This window comes from Symsagittifera roscoffensis, chromosome 10 (genome assembly GCF_963678635.1).
Source record: "Symsagittifera roscoffensis chromosome 10, txSymRosc1.1, whole genome shotgun sequence".
Taxonomy (NCBI): Eukaryota; Metazoa; Xenacoelomorpha; order Acoela; family Convolutidae; genus Symsagittifera; species Symsagittifera roscoffensis.
The window spans coordinates 39,884,276-39,907,048 of NC_087071.1; the positions used below are offsets into that span (position 1 = coordinate 39,884,276).

A 22,773-nucleotide genomic window follows, 5' to 3' on the forward strand; every position below is an offset into this window, starting at 1 on the left:
AATATGAAGAATTGAAACTTACCCAAAACAGCAAAAATTTGATAAATTTTCCTCAATGCAGTGAAATAATTTTCAACAAGCAGTAAATTTATCAATTTAACTCCCCAAAAGCCGTAAAATTGATATTTCAGTTAGTAAATTCATTTAAAAAAGCAGATAATATCAAAGTAATACTAACCTTTTCAAAGACGCTTCTTTAAGATTTAAAATCATTCACTCGCCCATAATTTTATCCACAATCGCACAGCTCGTCCACGAAGAATTGTTTAAAATAATGAATTCTAGTTGAAAATTTAACTGATAACAACTCTAACCAGTTTTCACACGTTTCAAACTTTACTTTAACCCAGTTGAAAGGAATTATATAGTAAGCTAAACCAACCAACGCAGCTTAATAACGCCACAAACCACAACCTATTAGCATGACTAAGAAAAGAAAACCCACAGAACACAAACCAGATTGAAGCCAGCTCAAAACTGGATAAATTATTTTTTTGAAAATTTAACACAAACAAACAAAACACAAAAAAATGTAGGAGAAGCCCAAACCAAACGATTTGATTTTTGAGAAAAGGACACAACCGAAACAAAAGGGCGACAACAACTAATAAAAAAACAGGAACAAAAGGTTGACACAAAAAGAGACTCTGTAAAAAAAGACCATAAAAATTAACCCACTTCTGGCCTAACCCACCAGAACGAAGACGCCTGGAAGTACATGCCAACCCTGTGCACTACAGCATTCCGTCAATTTTTGATAAGAGAGGCTCTAGGGTGAGCAACTCTTAAAAAAACTGATCTAAACTAAGAACGCTTTTGCGATAACCATTAAAAAAAATCATGACTAAAAAAAACTAACAAAGAAATTTATATCTGTAAACAATAAAATGCAGTATAGATAGATTTCTTAAGGCCCAAAGACAAGCAGCAAAGAAGTTGACGACCAATCACACTCCAACTACGAAATGGCAACTATACCCAATTTGCTTCAAACAGTCACTACCCTTTAAGGATTTAAAGTACGAATCAGCATCGCAGCATAGGAAACCCATTGAACCAGACCAATGGCCATCTCGATGTTGAATACACGTATAAATCCTAGTCTCTTGGCACTTCATGCGAAAAAGTCAAACTTCAAGTCAAACTTCTAACTTAACGAAATCAATACTTCATTGCAACCGATCAGAATTCTTGACACAATCTCTCAAGACTACCACGATCAACGAGACCCACTAAGAAAAAAGAATATGACAAACTTCACTCGTCAGAGACCATCAAAAACACTTCTTCCTTTTTCAAAAATCCAATGCTCTTGCCTATGCCAAAATTTAAAAGAGAGAACAACATCGTTCATCCTTCACTACATTAATCAATTAAAATCTAAAACTCTCTAAACCCCGGATGTGTGCAATCAGTTCTAAACTAGTAATTTATAATTGTTTATAAATATGATACTCTTTTTCTATAAGACATTCCTAACTAAAAAATCATATTCCATCACTAACAATCACACTTATTTGTAAGTGCTGAAACTACTTGTAGTTGCAGCACCAGAGCAATTTGAATTAAACTTAGAAAACAGTTGTTCTCTCCTTCGAGAAACTGACTCGCAAATACCAGTATGCACTAGATCTATTGAGACAGGAGATGTAAGAGTAAGATTAAGATTGGTTTTAGACTAAGAAGTTGCACGAATCTATCCGGCCGAAAATAAGACAAACAGACGGTGTACCTTATCTGAAATTACTCTCTGAGTATAGCCTAAAAGACTTAACTCATCAGGTTGCTTCAAATCGCCGCAGAAATTTCTGAATTCCCTCCTGAGAGTTTTTTCTTTTTTTAAAAATTACCCCTTGTTAACTATTCTGAAGATTGAATTGTTTCAGATGTTCATAGAAGGCGATAAACTGTCATTTTGTTTCGGCGGTTGCTTAGACAATTTTTAGTCTGTTCGCTTTGTAAATATTAGGTCTACACTTTATCACAAAGATCACATAATCGCCAAGCACTCTGAAAGAGCCAATAGGCTTTGTTGGGCTTACAATTTAAAAATTGGATTTTTTTATCCGAACACTGTTTTCGTCTGATTTTTTGAATCAAAATCTGATTGTTAAGTAACCACACTGCGTGCTCACTTAGAGCTTAGTTTTTTATTATGAATCTCTCAACACAAAAGCAAACTGTGTGTAACAAGCTCTTAAACGCAATAACAATAGTTTTATATCGAAGATTGGTATACATGTAAGTATCAAACGGAAAATAGAACACATGAGCTTAACCATAAAAGTAATTTTTTGCTTAAACAACTAATAACAATATTGTTGACTATAACATTGTTTTCTCGCAAAAAAGAGCACATTGATTTACAAATTTTATCTATATATCTGTTTTGATGTAAGCTTGATGTAAAATTGTTAGAAAAGTTAAAAACATGGACAAATCAATTGATAACTTGAGCAACGCTGAAAGCGAAATGACTTCGGCTACAGATGACGAATTGCAAATTATCAGCTCACGAGCGGCCGAAATTCAACGACAGTTCAGAAGCGAACTCAAATCACTAGACGAGAAACGAAAACACTCGCGGCGAAAGCCGAAACAAACCGATGAGTTAAATTCGTCAACTTCTTCAATTTCAGAAAGCTCGTCTCGGCTGTTTCCTAAAATGGATATCATCCAATCAGATCTGAATAGTTTGAACCAACTTCTAGCCAATCGGATTCAAGAAACAACGGCTGAAAGAGTATCATTCGCACGACCAAAGTCAGCTCTAAGCCAATCATATCATAGCAAATACGATCAAGTCATAGAAAATGAGGACAACGAGACAATGACTGCTTTAGACGACGCGATTCAGAAATCTCTAGAACGAATTAAGCGAAACATGCGAATCAAAGGTGACGATGATTTCACTGAAAGTTCGTCTACAATTCTGGACAGAACAAAAACTCCAGTAAATGAAATTCTAAAACAACCAGCTGCTAACCAAGGTCAAGTGTCCAATAATATAGGAGATCAAAATACTCAAAATTTGACTTCGGATCAATTTGTGAGCGCTATCAGAAAGGAAAAAGCTGAATTTACTGATAATTTGGAACACGAAAACTTCAAACGAAGAGTGAATTTGCTGAAATATGAATTGGAAGCTGAACAAAAGTCTTCAAGTGCTAAAATAACAGTTCTAAGCGAAGAGCTTAAAACCAACAAAGGTCTTCTTGATCAGTCTTCACGAAAGATATATGAGCTCGAGCAAGAATTATCGGCTCTTAATGAGCGTTTGGAAGTCGAAATTGGGAAAAATTTTGAGCTGAATCAAACTCTCAAAAACAAAGTAGGGTACTTAGTCAACGAAATTGATAACTTCAAAGTATTCGAACGAGATGTCGAGAAAAAGTTGGAAGAAAAATCAAAGAAAATTGACGAATTGAACGAGGAAAATCGTCAAAAACACGAAGAAAACGAAAGCTTGAAGGAAGCGTATGCTAAACAACTTTCGAGTTTGAAAGACGACTTAGCTGCTGCGAGGTCGAAATTTGAACGAAACGTGAACAATTTATCCGAACAAAACCGAGTCGAGCGGGAAAATTTAATTGCAAACCTGAACAAGCGACACGACACGACTATCAAACTTTTACGTAACAAAATGGAAGACGAGAAAGAAATTCTCGATGACGAGATTAAAAATCTAAAAATGAAATTGAAAGAACGAGACCAAGAACACGACAGTGAGTTACGTAAGCAGAAAAACGACTTCGACGACAAAATTGAAGCTCGGTTAACTCACGAGCGATCTTTAACCGACTCGGAAAAAGAAGAAGCCTTGCGCCGACAGCAAATGAAATACGAAGCCGAGTTGGATTCGCTTCGCAAACGACTGAATGACGACATAGACGCCGAAAAACGACGAGGCATGGAGTCGGATCGGATCGCGGAGTCGTTGAGAGCCGAGTTGGCTTCGGCTAAGGAGGACATCGCCAACCTGCAACGGGAGTCTGTGGAAGCCATTAAGGTAAGAATAATCTAGAAGCTTTATAAGTTCATTTTAATGAAGTTTCTTGAAACTTTTTCAAGTAACCGTCTGTATAATAAAAAAAAGGTAGTTGAAGAATAATTTATATCCCAGCTGTTTTGACTACCTTTTTTTCTTAAAACTTAGATTTTTTTGCATAATCAAGATACTTTAATACGGAAAAGGATCTACTTAACAATTGCCCTCCCTTTGGTACCTACTTAAGAATTGCCACCCCTATTAATAAAAGCAGTAAATTAGCGCTAGAGGTTTCTATTGAGACTTCTAATTTTGCTGCAATCTGATTGGTCAAAAATGCGTTATTTTAACCTACTTAACAATTGCCCCCCTTTCTTTAAAAGGGGGGGGGGGGGGGTAATTGTTAAGTAGATCTCGGAAAAAATCAAAAATTGAGGTCGTGTTGCGACAAGCTTCACTGAAACAAAAAAATCGGCTTGTTTTATTCGATTGTTTTGCAAAGTAAAAAAGAGACAGGTCTGAATCAGGGGCACCATATCAATTCGCGATGAAGAGCTGATAGAAGCTCAATCACTGACCTGTTTCCCACTTCGGTTTAAATTTTCACAAAAGTTCAACAGCTTTTCGGTTGAAGCAGCATTGATCGAGCTAGCTTTATATCCTTTTTTAGAAAAAAAATTGTTCGCTTGTTGTTGGAAAAAATGAAAATAATTAATTAATGATACTAAAGATTGAAGGGGCAGAGTCATATTGGTTCAATATAATAATTGAACAAGATCATATGTAGGATCTTAAAACAAGAAAAGAAAACAAAAATGACTTCGATTTATTCTCTTTAGGAAACGCAGCGTGCGTGTGAGGCTGCGAGTGACATGAAGATATCCCAGCTGAAGGAGGAGTGGGACGAGGAGAGGGTGGGGGAGGGGGAGAGAGTGAGGGGGGAGATGCAGGGGGTGATCAAGGACAAACAGACAGCCGATCTGGATGTGGAAAGACTCACTAATAAGGTTGGAGGGTGAATCTTCTCAAACTACTAAAAAGATCGTGTTTTGGCCGAAATTTCTGCGCCACAGGCATAAATTTGCAAAACAGGCCAAAAGAGACGTTTCAAAGTACTTTTTGAAACATTTTGACCAAACAATCACATTTTTTTAGCGCTTCGACCTCAAAATTATTAAATACTAGCGCCAAAGGCGCCTATAGAAAAATTGTAGTGTCGGTCAGCCAAAAATATATATCTCAAAATAGTACAAAATAGGTTTTTCAGAGAGTATTTTGTTTTTTAATTAAAAAGTTCAATGAAGAAAAAAATCTTGTCTTGGAAAAATATTAATAAGACCAGATAGCTCCATATCGAGCGGTTTTAACATAACAATCAATTACGCTGATTCAGTCTTTGTAGAAAGAACTAGTAATTCTTTTCTTGCGAAATGTGGTTTTATATCCGCAAACTTCTAAAAATATAGTAGCACAAAATCATGAAAAAGCATATTTCATGATGCCGGTAAAGTTAAGTGAAATCAAGATAATTTTTTGTGTCAAAATTTTCGATAAAGTGTTTATAGCCAAACTGACAGACTATTTTTTTACTATTTTTTTTGAGATATTTAAAAAAAAACTCGAAGCATATAAAGTACAAAGTGACATATTTAGCTCCTACTAGCATGGCAATTATAGCAAATACCCTGCTTCAACCAAATTGGAACGTTTTCTAATAGGGAACAAGATTTTGAAGATTAAATTTAACAAAATAAACTTAAAACTTGAATTTTTTTTTCTGAAAATCCTCATTTTATGTTGTTACACTTATGAGTTAAGACCTAGTAGGTAATACTCATAGAGTAATTTCTGATAAGGTATACCGTCTGCTTGCCACGCTATCTTATTTTTGACCGGATAGATTCGTGCAACTTCTTAGTCTAATACCAATCCTAATCTTCCTCTTACATCTCTTAGTTTCAATAGATCTAGAGTATACTGGTTTGTTACGAGTCGGTCTCTTGGAAAAGGCAACTAAGTTGTAAGTTAAATTCGAAATGCTCTGGTTCTGAATATACAAGTAATTTCAGCACTTAAAAATAAATGTGTTGTTAGTTAGCTGGAGTGTGATTGGTTAGTCTTCAATATTTTATAGGGATAAAATACCTAATTGATAACCAAAAATAATATATAGTTTGGATCAGGTTCCAATAAGCTAAATGCTTTTCCGAAGAAGAAATCGAATGTATCATTTTGAAAACGAAAACGATCAACGAAATAAGAAAAGTACCAACTATAATTAAGAAAACAGCAAGGTTGACCAATGGCTCAGGACGCTCTCCGACCGGATATAAACGCAAGATCTCACTTGCTTAAAGATTTAAAAAGTCCAAAAGAGATTCCAAAGAGAAGTTCTTCAGTGCAGAGCAAAAAAGTGCTATACAGAAAACAAAGAGAAGACAAAGAGGCCTTGCTCTACGATGGAATCAACGCTGACGGAAATTTGAAAAATGAAGAGAATTAGATAAAACATAAACACGTGTAGACAAGTAACCAGAAACCAAAATTGAAAGGTGGATAGCCTTCAAATATGCTGATTCCTCCAAACCACAAATATTTAATCTATCTCTCTTATCGGAATTAGTCGCGGGAGAAAATTTTACATAAAACATGTGAAGTGTTGTCAACTTGTGAACAAATTTATATGTGAATTCAGTATACCACACTGACTATATTGTGAACAAAATGCTGCTTGCTGGTAACAAAGTGTTCGTACAAAGTAGAAATTAGACACAAGAAGGCATTTCAACTTTTGCAATAAAACATGGGGCACTCAATTATTGGCCACTTGCGCAGTTTTATGGAAAATAATGCTCAAATACTCATGTTTTTGTTTATTTGTTTGTTTAATACTTAAACAGTGGAACATTAGAGTGATTCGACAATGAAAAAGAAAAACAAACTGGCTTTTGTAAAAAATACTAAAGACCGTAGCTAAGCTTAATAGATTACGAAAACAGTTCTTTTTCGTTCAACTAAAGCGTAGAAAAACATGTGGAAAACTAACCATAGCTTCTGATACAAAACTTGTGAAAACTTGTTCATAGCGCGAAACAAATTGCACGTTAGCTGTCCCAAATTGGCAAAAATGGCACTCTTCATACCCCCATAATTGTACAAAAAATAATCACAGAAGAAATATATTTTGAACTTAACCTCAGGACAACACTAATTTTTATATGATATAAACAATTTCGATACCACCCCGTAAAAAAGAAAATACCAACCCGAGCACAAATATTCCGTCACTTTCTTCGAAAGTCGGAACAAAAACAGAAACTAAATCCGTTACATCAGAGAAACTCTCACATCTCCCGACATGTCTTTCTAAGTTTTGCCGATAGAAGAAAAAGAAATATAGTTTAAAAAATCCAAAACCATAATAATATTAATGATGATCATGATAATATTTTTTGAGAATGACCAAATAACATTTTTTTGTATAAATTTTTATTACAATTTCTCTGCCTCAAATTAATTATGCTTTAAAAAATCTCCTGTGACAAAAAAGAACTTATAACAAATACAGTTTTTGTGCCTTTAGTAATTTTGTCCACATTTTAGATTAAGATTAGATTAAGATCATTTATCCACGAGGGAAAGGACCAACATACGAGCTGTACAGCTCATCACGGCGAACCGCTGTTGTGCCCCTGTTTAAGAACTACATGCAATTTTTTTGGTTATTTTTCTGGGCTGGGTAATGTTGCCTCACCCTCAAGCAACGAGCACGGATCATGGTGGGCCTCGAACATCCGACCTTTCGATTGAGAGACGGAGACGTAACCACTTCACCACCGCTCCCCCGTAACGACTTCACCACCGCTCCCCCAATTTAAAACAATTGTTGGCATGCGAGTGTATTATTTAGGCAAAAAAACGCATATTCACTGATTACACTTAAAAATCACTTAACGACATGTATTACCTTGTGGAATACACGCTTAACCATGAAAGTGAAGAGCTCTTGTAGGGGATAAAAGAGGGTTGAAAACACGGCTAAGATTGTTTTAGAATTCTTAAAGTAATAACTGCCTGTTCAGGTGGCCGAGTTGGAGTCGAACAAGATGCGTGAACAGAAGAGAGTGTTGGGCCGGATCAACAAAGCCATCTTCGACATCTCAGCCAGCATCGGCATCCAGCCCAGACAAGTATTCCTAGGTATTAAAAAACAACCAAAAAGTAACAAGGAGAGACCCTACAGAAAAATGGTTAAAATTTTTGTTGATAAAAATTTTAAACATTTTTTAAAATTAAATGATTAAAAAATCAATAAAAAAAGGAAAAGTCATAATTAAGCTAGCACGGCAATATGTCTATTTAAACTTGCATTCACGGTGTGTCAAAAGTTTTCGAAAAATGTGTAATAGTAGTTTTTTCAATAGAAAATCGAAGCGTTGAATGTTTTTTTTTTGTGGAGTTAACAAGTTTTTTTGAACAAGTTAAAACACCTTAATAATGTACGAATGAGGGTCTAAACAGTTACTGTAAATTAGCTGTATACCTAAAAGTGATTTGATTATTAGGAGTAAAAAATCAGTTTTTTATTCATTTTTTTTTATTTTTTGAAAACCATTCTTTAATTTGATATCTTTTTTGTATTCAAACATCAGGAGCAGGAGTTGGGGGAGACATGAGTACCAGTCAACAGGGCAATGACAGCACCAGTATCCTCGGGGGAGGGGGAGCAATGAGTTATGATCTGCTCGTAAAGAGCGGACTTGGTATGTTGAGTCTGTTTTTTTTAAGAGTCATCTCAATAATATATATATTATAAATTATTATTTTGAAAATAATTTTAGATGTACAAGAAATCTCCTATCAACAAGCAATCTCCTTTTTTGTCATTTTGATTTCGAAAATTGATTGACAGTTTTGATTGAAGTTCAACTTGGTTGTTTGTTTTTTTTAGACAACTTGAGCGCGACTGCGGTCGAGGTGGTGAAACACAGTAAGGACCACGAGTACAAATTGCAGCAGATCAGAGAACAACTAGCCAGTTATCAGGCACAGAGAGACATGGAGGTGGCAGACACTAAGAACCACCTGGAAAAGGTATGTGTATTAAGATAGCCGATGAACGTCAATTTGGCCTCTATCAAGTTGGACTAATTTTTATATCAGTCGTTTTAACCAAGGACCGATTTAGGATTTAATAAAAATGGAAAAAGTATGGGTATTAAGATAGCCGAATTAAGTTTTAGCCGATTAAGATAGCAATCGTTTTAACCAAGGCTGGACTAGGCTTGTTTTTCAGTCTTTTGTCTACAAAAAATAGTCGTTTTAATCATTGGCGGACTTAAGTTTTTATAATTATTAACTAAAGCAACATCCAGGAAATAAAAAGCCTCAAACATTTTTATAATATTATAAAAATTTAGAATAAAATATGGTGTCAATTGAAGCTAGCAGCTCTACATAAGATTGGCCGCCATCGTTCGCCTTGATAGCACTGGCCCTAAAGTCTTGAAACTTGAAAAAACATGCTTCTTTAAGAAATTAAAAAGTTAGCGAATTTTAATGTTTTTTTCCCCGAACCTAATCAACTCTCTTAAGGAGAAGGGATAAAATTGACTATAGTCACTGAACGTTTTGTCGATTTTTCTTATTGATCTCGACAAATACGATCACTTGGAATTTTTTGTAAAAATATATGTTTTCTTCTTTTATTTACACTTGCAAAAAATAACAAAACAGTTTTAATTTGTCTTTTTCGTATGCTATCTTTTTAAATGTTGATTTAAATACTAGCTGGCAAAACCATTTTTTTCAATGCGTTTGGACTGTTAAGGCGAATGCGACTTGAAAATCAACTTGACTAAAATTAATGGTCTCTTTTGGTGCGCTTCATAGTCTTTGTCTCGATTCATGAATTAAACATGTCCAATTGCCTGTAATCTCAAAACTACGCATTCTTGATAAATAGTTATTGTTACAAATTTGACGAAACTAATAAAATATTCATGCACGAAGTTTCGTTAGTTAAACCAATTTCGGCGACAAAAAACATAGATCGCAACATCAATTTTCTACACCCAGAAAATAACTCCAGTTCAAACATAAAAGAAAAATTCAGTTGTGACACGTTTTTTTTTCTAGAGCTGTGGGGGTTTAACTGAATCTTGTCGTTATCAGGGGCGGATTTAGTGGGGTCGTCAAAATCCGCCCCCATCGAGGAAATTCTAGATCCGCCGCTGACCATTATAAAAAGTTCTGACAGAAAACTCATTTTTCATTAATTTAGCTGACTTGCAATTATCTAACTTGAGAACAGACAGAAAACTGAGTTTAATCTGCACAAGCAGACTCAATTAAATCGGTTTTTTTTTCTTACGCTGAAAGAGTGATTTTCCTGACTGTGCGCGTCAATCTCCACGATTATATGAAAAACGTTTTTTAAACACTTTAATTGATGAGTATTTTCTCGGCAAAATAACTCCGGAAGTTTGAAATAATAACGATAATTTATAATTTTTAACAAGCTCTATCATCGGTAACATCGGCCACCAACAAACTGCACAACTCAAAGCAAGCTGCAAAAATGGCCAGTATTTGTCCTTGAGACAAATTGCTCTTTTTAAAGGTCAGCCTTAATCAAGGCTGAACCAAATTAGAGCGAAAAAACGGTTAAAAAAGGTTTTGGGGGGATCAAACCTGGTTACGGAGCATCCCATCAAGTTCGGTGCATATTTGAGTGCTAGAAAGGAAATGACCTAGTCGGGATTCGAACCGGCGCCGAACCCGCCGGGACGCACCCTGTATACGCTTGGCTACTGTCCCTATATGCAATTTACATTTTGGTTCAGTTTTATGCATTTATACTCTCATGCATTTGCGCTGCAACATCCTCCACCCCTAAACAAGGAAGAACGGGAGCGAGCTTTACGGTCGGGCGGGTCAGTTCGCTCGTAACGGTCTTTATGTCAGCGGATCTCGCGCATCCGTCCTTGCCATAGTGCAGTTTTAGGATACGTGCGAGTGGATAATGTCCACGTGGAGTGTCAGGCTCTATGACCCAAACCAAGTCACCGGCTTTCAACTTAACGTCTGACTGGTTGTGCCACTTTGCCCTCCTATTGAGGGAAGGAACGTATTCCCGCATCCAAACCGTATCCATATTGCGTTAGCGTATGATTGCGCTCTGGCGAACCGCTTCTTATGGTCGAAGTTTTCTTCGAAACTTAGCGACGGAAAACTCGCTGCGTGTTGGCCAAGGATAAAATGATTCGGGGTCAACGCCTCTAAATCTAGCGGATCGGAACTAACGGCTGTTATCGGTCTAGCGTTGAGTGATTGCTCAACAAGGCACAGCGTGGTTCTTAGAACCTCCTCAGTTACTCTTCTGTTGCTTAAGATGTCATACAAAACGCGCTTAACACTCCGAACTAATCGCTCCCAGGAGCCACCATGGTGCGGTGCGCTGGGTGGATTGAATTTCCACTTGATCCCTTTCTGAACAAAAACAGCGGGTGCTAGCTTGTTCCAACTCTCAATGCAAGCTAAGAGCTCTTTCTGAGCGCCAACGAAGTTCGTGCCGTTGCCGGACATGATGGTAGTCGGAGTACCGCGACGTGCAATAAACCTCTCCACGCCCATCACACAAGAGCTTGTGTCGAGTGAGGGGACCACTTCAATGTGCACCGCTCTAGTGGTGAGACAGGTGAACAAAAAACCCCACCTCTTTTCCGTACTTCTCCGGATTGGAACTAGGAACGGCCCAAAGTAGTCGACACCTGTGTTAGAGAAAGGAGGTTGCTTGTAACCCAGCCTTTCAATGGGCAGATAAGCCATCATATGAGTTACGGTTTGCGCTTTGCGTTTTCGGCACACACCATCGCAAATTTAACACAACGTAATTCAAATTAACCACCGCACGCATGTAATCCAAGCCTTGATGGAAATTCCTAACGTGCAAGTGTTTAACCAATAACCGAACAACCGCTTGACGTGCATCAAGTATAATCGGATGCTTGCTATCGAAATCGGAGTTTACCAAGCGGCTGATGCGCCCAGTCGAGCGCAGGATGCCAGCTGGTCCAATGAACGGCGAATACTTGGCGATCCGACTATTCTTCGTGATGACTTTACCGGATCTTAGTAGTTTAAGCTCACTAGGGAATGTCTCACCCTGGGACAGGTAAATGAGCTTCTGTTCAGCAATATCCATTTCAGACGAGTCTGTAATTTCTAAAATACTCGACCGGAAATGTTTATGGGATGGCAGCCATCTTAACAAAAATGCTACTGTACGTTTGTATTTCACAAGTGAATTGAATCTCACCCATTTTCCGAATGGAAGACCTTTTTCTATCAAAACATCGACGGCGAAGTTTGATGATTTTTCTAGACAAATGTCGATATCACATGATGGTCCTTTGAGTCTTATTTTATCAATAACCCTTGTATCGGGCTTGAACGGCCAATCAGTTGCTCTCAATATAATAGGGCCATTAACCCAGCTGCTTTCCTCGAGGGCTTCTGAAGAAATCCCTCGTGTACCGGTATCAGCTGGGTTATCACCGCTAAGTATGTGATGCCACTGATCAGTGGTGGTAGACTCCAGAATCTCACCAGTGCGATTACCAACAAAAACGGGTAGTTTACTACAAGAGTGAAGCCACTGAAGAACAGTGGTACTATCTGTCCACATGAAAATATCCGTAACTTTGAAAGTGAGACCTTTCAAAATTTCTTCTTTTAAGCTGGTTGCAAGAAGAGCCGCTTGAAGCTCTAACTTTGGAATAGAAAGCGCTTTCATAGGCGCGACGCGGGCTTTGCCAAACACAAAGGCTAATTCGGTCTGATGGGAGCTAACAAGTCGCGCACGAAGGAAAGCGACGGCACAGAAAACATCCTGCGAACTATCACCGAACATGTGAAGTTCTATTCGGTTGAAAGAATCAGTGAAATAGCTGCGAGGTATTGTCAGAGAACCTAACAAAAGAAGACCTGAGTGCCACTCAAGGAATTGCTTTTTGATTTCCTCTGGCAGATCATCGTCCCATTTTTGACCGCTGATTCGCCAGATATCTTTTAATAGAAGGCGAGCCTTCACGGTATACGGAGCCACTAACCCAATCGGATCAAAAACAGAGGAAACAAAACTCAACACGGTACGCTGAGTGATTGCTTTGTCTAGTGGACGATCAACCCCTCTACTAACGACTAAGGTATCTTTTACGTGATCCCACTTAAGACCGAGAACATGCGACGACTGGTCTGGACTCGCACAAATATCTTTAACAGAGGAATTGGACTCACGGTTGTCCGGATCAAGAGCGGTTGTTACGTCGGGCACGTTGCTGACAAACTTTGTCAGACAAAACCCACCTATTTAAGCAACGAGACTAAATCCCTACTTAATTTCAAGGCGTCATCCCTGTTTTGAAAAGAATCCAGATAATCATACATATAGAACTTCTGGACAACAGCCGAAGCAGCTTCGGGGTACTCAGCTTGATTATCCGTTGCAGTCTTCTGCAAAGCAAAATTCGCACAAGTCGGCGAGTCACGAGCACCAAAAATGTGACGCGTATATTGGTGAACTACCACACTTGATGTGGGGTCCTCCCGCCACAAAAAACGAAGAGAAGGTTGATCTTCTTCACGGACTCCAACCTGTAAAAACATCCCTTCAATGTCAGCTGAAACGGCGTATTTATGCTGACGGAATCTTATAAGTACAAAAATGAGGTTTTGAAGGAGATCCGGGCCAACCAACAAAGATTTGTTCAAGGAAGCGCCATGACACTTCGATGCCCCATTGAGGACTCGGCGCACCTTACCGGGTTTATTCGGGTTCAACACCGGGTGATGCGGGAGATACCACTCACGATCGGCTCGTGATTTGGGTATGTGTGCCTTAACGGTTATGACATATCCTTTTTTGTATATCTTCTCTAATTGTTTCGGCGTATTTTTCACGGAGCGACGGATCCTTATCTAGCCTCTTTTCCAAAGACTTTAATTGAGCTAAGGAGGAAAAATAGTTATTCGGTAAACTACTTTCCTTATCGTTCCAAAGCATTGGTACAATGTACCTCTCACCATCGTGAAAGGTGTCATTTTTCAAAACGGACAAAGCGCGTTTGTCGGCGGCGGAACGGGCATCTACCTGCTTGAAGGCTCCATATGACTCCAACTCATACCAAGTTTTACTTTGGTCCGCAAGAGACATGTCTTCGACAACACACTTAAAGCAAGACGAGTTCGACTTAAAGGACGGCGGTAACGGACCACTTAAAACCCAACCTATCGGAAGGCGTACGGCGCACGGTGAAATAGAGTCCTCCCCCAGAAGGTACTCAACGGGTCTTATGGCATGGTAGAAATCCTGTCCAATAATTATTTTGACGTCCTCATACTTATAATGTATAGGTTTGATCGGAGCCAACTGCGGGTATTTTTACTGTAATTCAGGAATGCTTATGCTATCCGATCCAATACGAATATGATCCTTAACATAAGCTCGAAAAGAAAACGAAAATTCACAATTATTCGTTTCGGCGGAAACTTGAAAACTTACTTGATGAGTTTTCATCAAGCTCGTGGAATTAAATCCATTTATGGTGAGGTTAACGGGAATGCCAACCAAATGGAGGCGTTTTACGAGATCGGCGGATAACCATGAGTGCGTGGAAGCACTATCGCAAAGAGCTAGGGCATTAGTAATCGTCGCCTCCGAATAGAGGGCGAGTGATGCAACTGGCAGAAGGCCTTTAGTTGACTCCTGGCTATGAATATCGCCGACGGCAGCGTTAGTCGATACATGTTTAGTGTTTGCGTTACCTGACGCCGGGGAACTTTTAGTATCCTTAGGAGGAAACATTTTCTCCGCTCCATGTAAGAGTACGTTGTGTGTGCTTTCACAATTTGGCTTGGGGCACTTTCTGGCCTTGCTACAATTACGAAAACTGTGATTGCTCTTTAAACACGCAAAGCAAAGTTTTGGTTCGGCTACATGTTTCGCTCGTTGCGTAGCGTTTTTCTCTTTGAATACGGTGCAATTCCAAAGAGCGTATTGACCTTTACATACAGAACATGGAGTGTACTTTGGTTTTTCCTTAGTCTTATTACTTACATTTGCGTTACTAGCAAACACTTTCGTACCTACTTTTTGCTTAACTGGTTCTTCAGACTTACCCTTAGAATTGATCGTTTTTAGCCTCTCATGACCCTCCGCTTTTTCTTTAAGCCATTCGTTGAAATCTAGCAGAGTTGGTCGATGCCACTGGCGTCTTACGGTTTGCATTGACCATGCTTCCTTAAGGTTTGGGGGAAGCTTACTCACAGCTTGATTCAGTAAGTTAACACTTTTCAGGTCGTCGTTAAAAGACAGCGACTTGAATACGGCAACAAGTCCAGAAATTGCAGAGGAAAATCCAATTACATTTTCCGAGTTATGCATTTTCAGCGGCGGAAAATTACTCAATTTATCTAGATGAGCCCCTACTACAGCATGCGGCTGCCCGAACTTTCTTTGAAGAGTTGCTAATGCGTCTTTATATAGTACTCCGCTATAGCTATACTCAGCGATTGCGGATTTTGCTTTACCCACTACGAGCGTTTTCAGATAGGTAAGCTTTTCATCGTCACTGAGTATGGCTGAATCGACCGCCGATATGAACTGCCCAAACCACTCATGCCAATTAAGTGGGTTGCCATCGAACTGGGTCAGCTTCCACTCAGGGAGATGATCTTTTCGGCCGTGCATGAGTATATTAACCAACTCTCGTGTCGAAAGTGGACGCTCGACGTCTGCACCAGGTGAATTACCGGGAGTCGGCTCTGTGTAACTCGAAGAGTTACCGTGACAATCAGGAACGAACGGTTGATTAGCATGTGAAGAAATTTCAGGCTGTGCAAAGAACACAGTCCCTCCACTTGTATAAGGAACAAAATTATTCGTAGGAACAATCGGAGTTACTGCGGAAAAAACAGTTGTCGAAGGAACGTAGTGTTGTTGAGCTGACATTAAAGGGGCAGCAACAGCTGGTCTCCACAAATTACCATAAGGATTATAGTGGTCGCGTGAAAAGTTGTAACTACTAACGGGAACACCCATATGTTGTTGTGATGGGATTACAGGTGCTTGGTAGCCAGCTACTACTGATCCTGTAGTTTGATGACTCAAAGAAACCCTAATAATTGCTGTTGATGCAGGAACAAACGGTGCTACACCAGAAGGAACTTCTGCAGATGTTGGTGGAGCAAAATAATTTTCAGAAGTTACCGGGACTACTGAACCTGTGTTTGGATTGCCTAGCACCGGATGAGTGGACAGAAAAGTTTGCTGAGGCAAATTATTAGAAACAGGTTGAATGACCTGCTGTAACCCTACTGGATTGTTAACGGAAACCTGGGATCGAACCAAATTCGACAAATTATGTTGTTGTCCGTGAGTGTGGTTACTGTAATACAATCCCGGATCACTAGAAGCTGCCTGTCCATTATTCACTCCTGTAAAACTTGATGAGACCAAGTAAATTGTTGATGCAGGATAAGTTGCCTCAGGAGCTGTTGAACGAACGTGCTGCTCTTGATTGGGAACTACAGCAGCATCAGGCTGATTGTGGTCGACAGATTCGACCCAGTGACGCGTACGATCCTTTTCGTCTATTGTTAGTTGTGGAGAGATTCGAGTTAAACCACTTTCCTCAGCATTCGCGCTAATTTCCGACAACTCATCTTCTAACTCAAGCCCTTTCAACTCAATTTCTGCCAGTTTTTTTCCTGTGTTCTTCAGCCAATTCTTCCAACTCTAAACTGCTTTGTTGTTCTAAAACATATTGTTTCATCTTGTTTTGCTGCTCTTTCAGTCTTAATGATACCTTTGCCTGCCTCTCAAGTTCCTCTTGTTGTTTCTTTAAAATCATTAAGTCGCGCTTTTTCTCAGAAAAAGTTTTCGACGGAGCGGCGGTATAACGACTAGATTTCTGAGAACCCGATTGATGATGTCGGCTGCTTCGGTGTAACACCTTAGAGCGGGTATCTGTTTTATGCGACTGGGGTTTTTCACTTTTTTCAGAATGATGAGAATTTTTTGAGCTGCTATCTATGTTGTCCGGCTCTGTTACTGCCTCAAAACTTGTTTTATATGTGATAGCTTCCTGTAAAACTTTATCGTTGCTTTGAGTCAACCTATGAAGCCACATATCCTGTGCAGGTATCAATTCGTCGGGATTGGCACTTTTTGCAGCCATATCAATCAGCTCAGTATTTATTTCGACCGCTTGTTCTATATAGTTCCTACATTTTTCAATATAAGTATCAATTTTTGAGCAACGACTTTGACTCTCTATGTATTCTAAAATTATCTCGTGGCATTTATAAAGTTCGTTTTCGAGATTGCTACGTTTCTCAAACAACTTCTTAATTTTCTTCTGAAACTTAACTTCCATGCTTAATAATTTCAGAAATAAACGACTCTCAGAAAAAACTGTATTTTCACTCAAGTAAATCCACAAATACTTTTACCTGGCGTTAAAGTCAAAGCTTAAACCGGGCTTTGTGAAACAAGTCTCTTTCACGCGCTTTTGAGACGGCGCGGATAGTGTACGGAGCGCGTGATCTAGAGAACTAGCTCCTAGAATGAATACCATACACTCAAGAGACCTATGCGACGGCCACGTTACGCTAAAGTACCAATGGGGTGGGGAAATTAAGTAGGTAGGTTGAACTCCAACAACGCACACGGAGTAAACCTGAGGATGAAAGAATTCAACTTAACTCACTTAATATCACCGTACCTGACCACTGAACATTAGTGTCGCGGAACGAAGTCAATAGTTGGAGGAGCTGAAACGGCTTAGATTTACTTAAACCAATGGGGTGGGGAAATTAAGTAGGTCGGTTGAACTCCAACAACGCACAGGGAGTAAACCTGAGGATGAAAGAATTCAACTTAACTCACTTAATATCACCGTACTTGACCACTTAAATTTAGTGTCGCGCAACGAAGTCAATAATCAGACGGGCTGAAACGGCTTAGAATTACTTGAAGCATACTGGCTTTCAGTTTCACCAATGTGGGTGGGGGATCAGGCAAATTGGTTAAGTTCCAACAACACACGCGGAAAAAACCTGAGGATGAAAAAACTCAACTTAATTCGCCTGATATTTCGCTACCAGACCACTTACCATAAGGTTGGTGTCATGTTACAGCACAGTTTCACAGAATGATGGGGACATTTTGAGGACTTTTTGGCAATTTTTTACTTTTTTCCCAAAATTTTTCGGAAAATTTTGGTCAGCAGGTTCGAGTCATAAACCAATCCAAAAAAAACTAGACTAGTACCCCTTGTCTATGATCCGATTTCACGGATTAACATTCCGTTCACAAATATCCAAAAAATTTTGGTATCGAGAAAATTACCACTCGTAGCTTGCTTTGAGTTGGGATACACAATAAGACATCGTATGTAATTTTATTGCAAAGAAAGTTTATGAGAAAAAAAAAACTAGACGAGTCTTACAGTTTTTGACGATTTTGGAGATTTTCGGCACCGGAAATTTCTCACTCACGAGTCTGAACAGCTGTTTTTTCGTGCCTGTCAGTGGGAATGGAACACACTTTCTCGATGAGTAGGGCCAAATCACTCAAGAGGTGCTGATGGGAGGAGAACTTCTGGTGATTATTTGCGCTGCAACATTCTTAGCTGCTTCAAATGTGATCGAATTGAATGCTTTTGAGTCTTTCACGTGTTCCAGCGTTTCCCATTTGTAAAAGTTTGCCGAAATCTATTCTACATTCTCCTGACAAATGTCGATCTGGGCTAGTGCTTCGGAAATCTCTTGTTACCAATTTTTTTTGTCCGAATAGTGTTTCAGCTCACGGCAAGCTCGGTCGCTGAACGAGCGTGAAGTTCGAAGGAAACTCACTCTCTGGAATAGTCTCTGGAAGTTTGTTGTCTTCGAATGAAACCGAATCGCTCGTGTCCCTTGTGGGGCGCCAAAAAGTGCGCGTCAATCTCCACGATTATATGAAAAACGGTTTTTAAACACTTTAATTGATGAGTATTTTCTCGGCAAAATAACTCCGGAAGTTTGAAATAATAACGATAATTTATAATTTTTAACAAGCTTTATCATCGGTAACATCGGCCACCAAAAAACTGCATAACTCAAAGCAAGCTGCAAAAATGGCCAGTATTTGTCCTTGAGACAAATTGCTCTTTTTAAAGGTCAGCCTTAATCAAGGCTGAACCAAATTAGAGCGAAAAAACGGTTAAAAAAGGTTTTGGGGGGGGATCGAACCTGGTTACGGAGCATCCCATCAAGTTCGGTGCATATTTGAGTGCTAGAAAGGAAATGACCTAGTCGGGTTTCGAACCGGCGCCGAACCCGCCGGGACGCACCCTGTATACGCTTGGCTACTGTCCCTATAGGCAATTTACATTTTGGTTCAGTTTTATGCATTTATACTCTCATGCGTTTGCGCTGCAACACTGACAGTATTTTGATTTTTCAAAACTCAAAGTTCCGAGTCTAATCAACTTTTTTAAATGTTGGTTTTCAATCCATTTCAATTGTTTTGAGCTTTCCTGCTATTAAGCAGAAATAAATAGAAAAATTTCCATGTGTTGTAGACTTTTCAGACTAGCTGTCAAATAAATAAATTATCAATGAAACTTAAACGCAGGCATGACAGATCAACCGCTTTATCGACAAACTTTTCATTCTGGTCAATTTTTTTTAGGTCAACTTTTTATTCACAAAACTTCTAAGCATAAATGTTTTTAGGCGTTTCACAAAAATTAAGCAGTAACTGATTATAATGAAGTGTGAAGCAATTTTTCCAAGCTTCTTAAAATTCATAGCGCATGTCAAAAACCATGAGCTTGAGCTTTAGTGAGCTTTCGTCCGGACTGTATGATTTTTGTTAACAATGTATTTTCTTGCGAAAAACGAAATATCTTTGAAGAATAAAAAAGATCAAGTATTCAGTTACACCCAATTGAAGTGCGTTGACAATGTGATACAAGTTTAAAGATCCGGAGAAAACTATTACTTATTCAAATATGGTGGTAGTCTTTTAGCGGATTGATTATAGTACGGAAAATGTTGATCTAAAAAAATCTCCAGCAGAAACTGACTTATTAATTTAGCAAAAAAGCAAAATCATGCCGACAAAAATACATATATACTTTTTTCCAATAGTGTTAGCTATTGCTTGAGTCGAAGTCCAAGATTTTGAAAGCCGCGCCGCATCCCAATCGCAAATTGCATAATGGAACCAAAATTTTGAGTCTGGAAGGTATGATCATGAGCCGCGAAAGTCTAGACATGAGTCGCACCGTCGGTCGCGATAACCTGGAATTGGTCGCAAAAGTCTGGACACAAATTTTTCAGACCTCGCGTTCCATGCGTAGACTGACTTTCACGAACAGCTTTTAGTATGTCCCGATTTTCGTGTCCTACTGCGCGACTCATGTCCAGTGTTTCGCGACTCATGTCCAGACTTTCCAGACTCGGCGCAACTTTTCAATTTGAGTCTGCATCGCCGCGACGTACGGCGTGAATTTGCGACGCATGGCGCGACTTTATGCCCAGACGCGAAAGTTGCAATAAATTGTTTCTGGGTTCGCGACGTTTCTACCTAGGTTGCAAAAATCGCATCGTTGCCACTTTGGTCGCAAAAAACGGGCGTTTCCAATCGGGTCGCAAAGGTCGCGAAAAATTGTTCATGGGTCGCGTTGCCTCCACCCTGGTCGCGAAATTTGTGCCAGCTTCACTTTACACGCGAAACTCTGGAAACGGATGAGGTGACTCGCGCCGCCATTCGCAACACTTAGTGAGTCGCGGCTGAATTTTCGTCGTGAAAGTTCATACATACCAAATATGCGTCGCGAAACATTGGTCTTGACATCTCAGTCTCGGTCGCGAAAGTCGCGGCGGTTCTTTTGGTCGCGAAAAACTGTAAATGATGCAAACTTTCGGTCGCGAAAGTCTGGACATGCATCAGTTCTGTTGGGAGAGTCTTTTCATGTCAAAAATTTCAAGTGAAAGTCTGGAGAAGAGTCGCGGACCTCGACACGAGCGGCATTGGTTCACTTAGTTCTGGTATTTGCACTGTAGAACACTTCTACATTTTTTACAAGTAGCATGAAGCTCCTCTTTGATTTTCAGGATCCATTGCTATTGCATCTACTACAGTTTTATCGGTTTTAATGTTCTTTTTTTTCTCCCCAGGAGACTGATCGCATGATTGAGTTTGCGAAAGAGAGACTGTACCAGAAGTACATCAGAGATCTGGATGAGTTGCGAAATGAAATCAGAAGAGACAATGACATCGAGAGTGCACTGAGGAAGACTGTGGACAGACAGCACACTGCCCTAAAGAGCATGATGCACGCAGGTCAGGGGGTAGCTTTCATTTAAAGGGGGAGGGGAGTGGGATACGAGGATACGGTAGGGGACGAGAGGAGAGTTAAAATGGAGAGGTCAGTTTTTGGAAGGAAAAGGAATCAAGGACATATCAAAAAGTTTCTCGAGGAGGATTTACAACAAAATTTCAGTTTTTTGTCCAGTATTTTGTTTCTAGTTTTTGTCCAGGTCGAACAATTAAAAATTCTGATTTCTACCTCTATTGTCGAAAAGACTCAAGTTAATTTAGGCAAAGGTCTGTGCCATCCAAAAAAAACGTCTACGAGAACATTTGCTGGTTTGGATGTCGAAAATTTCTAAGATGTTTACGGAGCTTTTTAACACTTTCGATAGCATATTTGTCTCAAATGGATATTTAAGTGTCCATTTGAGCACCGATACTCCTGGGTCAAAGCGAGGCCAATGCCCAAGCCGCCAAGTCATGTTGGCGTTGTCCCGGTGCGTACAATCAATAGGCAAAATTGTGCAGATTGTAGCGTCATGACCACCACTGCTACCTCGGAAAGGTAGAACGGGTTCCCGGTGGTGACTTTCATTTCGTTTGAATCAGTTCTAATGATTTGATAAAGTCAGAACCATTGCCCCTGGCCTTGACCAGCTGGGGTGCAGATGGGAGGAACTTATTACTAACTTCAGTATTTGACATCAGGAAACGAACCAAAAAAGGAACTAGTTTGAATATTTTTTCAAAATTGCTATTCCACTTTTTTTTGAGTGAATTGATATTTCTCGATGTTTCAAGATCAAATTATGTTCAAATTGTTTTCGAAAAATTACAAAATTTCAAATTTCAGGCGCGCACAAACGAAAGCCGATTGGCTCGTCTTTAGAGGGCGACGAAAGTACAGACACAGTGGAGAGAAACAGACGAAACATAAGGAGGCTGCACAGTTTGAACACGAAAATAACTGACATGGCACAGCACTGAAAGTTGCACTTCAGCTTAAACGAAAAAAGAAGAGAATGAATGATTTCAATATTGAGTTATAAGAATCAAATCATTCACGTTGAATGTTCATTAATAATTTCGTACTTTAAAATGCATACTCACCAAATTAAGTACAAACTCAATAGTTAATTAATGCTTTTTAAATCAAAAGTGAAACCCTTAAACTAGATAATTGGTTTAAGTTTTGATTTTCAAACTCAGAAGTCTCAGTTTCGCTTTTCGAAATTAAACACCGGAGCCTAATCTTATGCTGGGCTGGAAAAAGCAGCGTTTTTACTTGACAGGTCAAGCGGACCCGGCAAGGTCACTTGAAAAATTTTTTTGACCGTTGATGTTGGAACCAGTTTAAAACTAGCCTTGATTTTGAACCATTATAAAAACGACACTTTCTGTTTTGGCATAAAAATTATCT

At 39.2% G+C, this 22,773-nt stretch overlaps 1 protein-coding gene across 1 annotated transcript; it reads left to right on the forward strand.

Moving 5' to 3' along the window:
- Positions 1-2,288: 2,288 nt before the first annotated feature.
- Positions 2,289-22,522, forward strand: LOC134855475 (meiosis-specific nuclear structural protein 1-like). The gene is made up of 7 exons (XM_063872009.1): positions 2,289-4,009; positions 4,828-4,995; positions 8,071-8,188; positions 8,641-8,751; positions 8,940-9,082; positions 21,218-21,383; positions 22,207-22,522. Exons 1-7 carry the CDS (start codon positions 2,432-2,434, stop codon positions 22,338-22,340), a joined length of 2,418 nt encoding a protein of 805 aa, XP_063728079.1. The 5' UTR covers positions 2,289-2,431; the 3' UTR covers positions 22,341-22,522.
- The last annotated feature ends 251 nt before the right edge of the window (positions 22,523-22,773 follow it).

What these genes read in the sequence shown, in the direction of transcription:
- LOC134855475 (XM_063872009.1), top strand. Translation starts at nt 2,432, where the DNA reads ATGGACAAATCAATTGATAACTTGAGCAACGCTGAAAGCGAAATGACT. An exon ending in TGGAAAGACTCACTAATAAG is followed by an intron (nt 4,996 to 8,070) that starts GTTGGAGGGTGA and finishes CTGCCTGTTCAG; the next exon opens with GTGGCCGAGTTGGAGTCGAA. An exon ending in AAAGAGCATGATGCACGCAG is followed by an intron (nt 21,384 to 22,206) that starts GTCAGGGGGTAG and finishes TTCAAATTTCAG; the next exon opens with GCGCGCACAAACGAAAGCCG.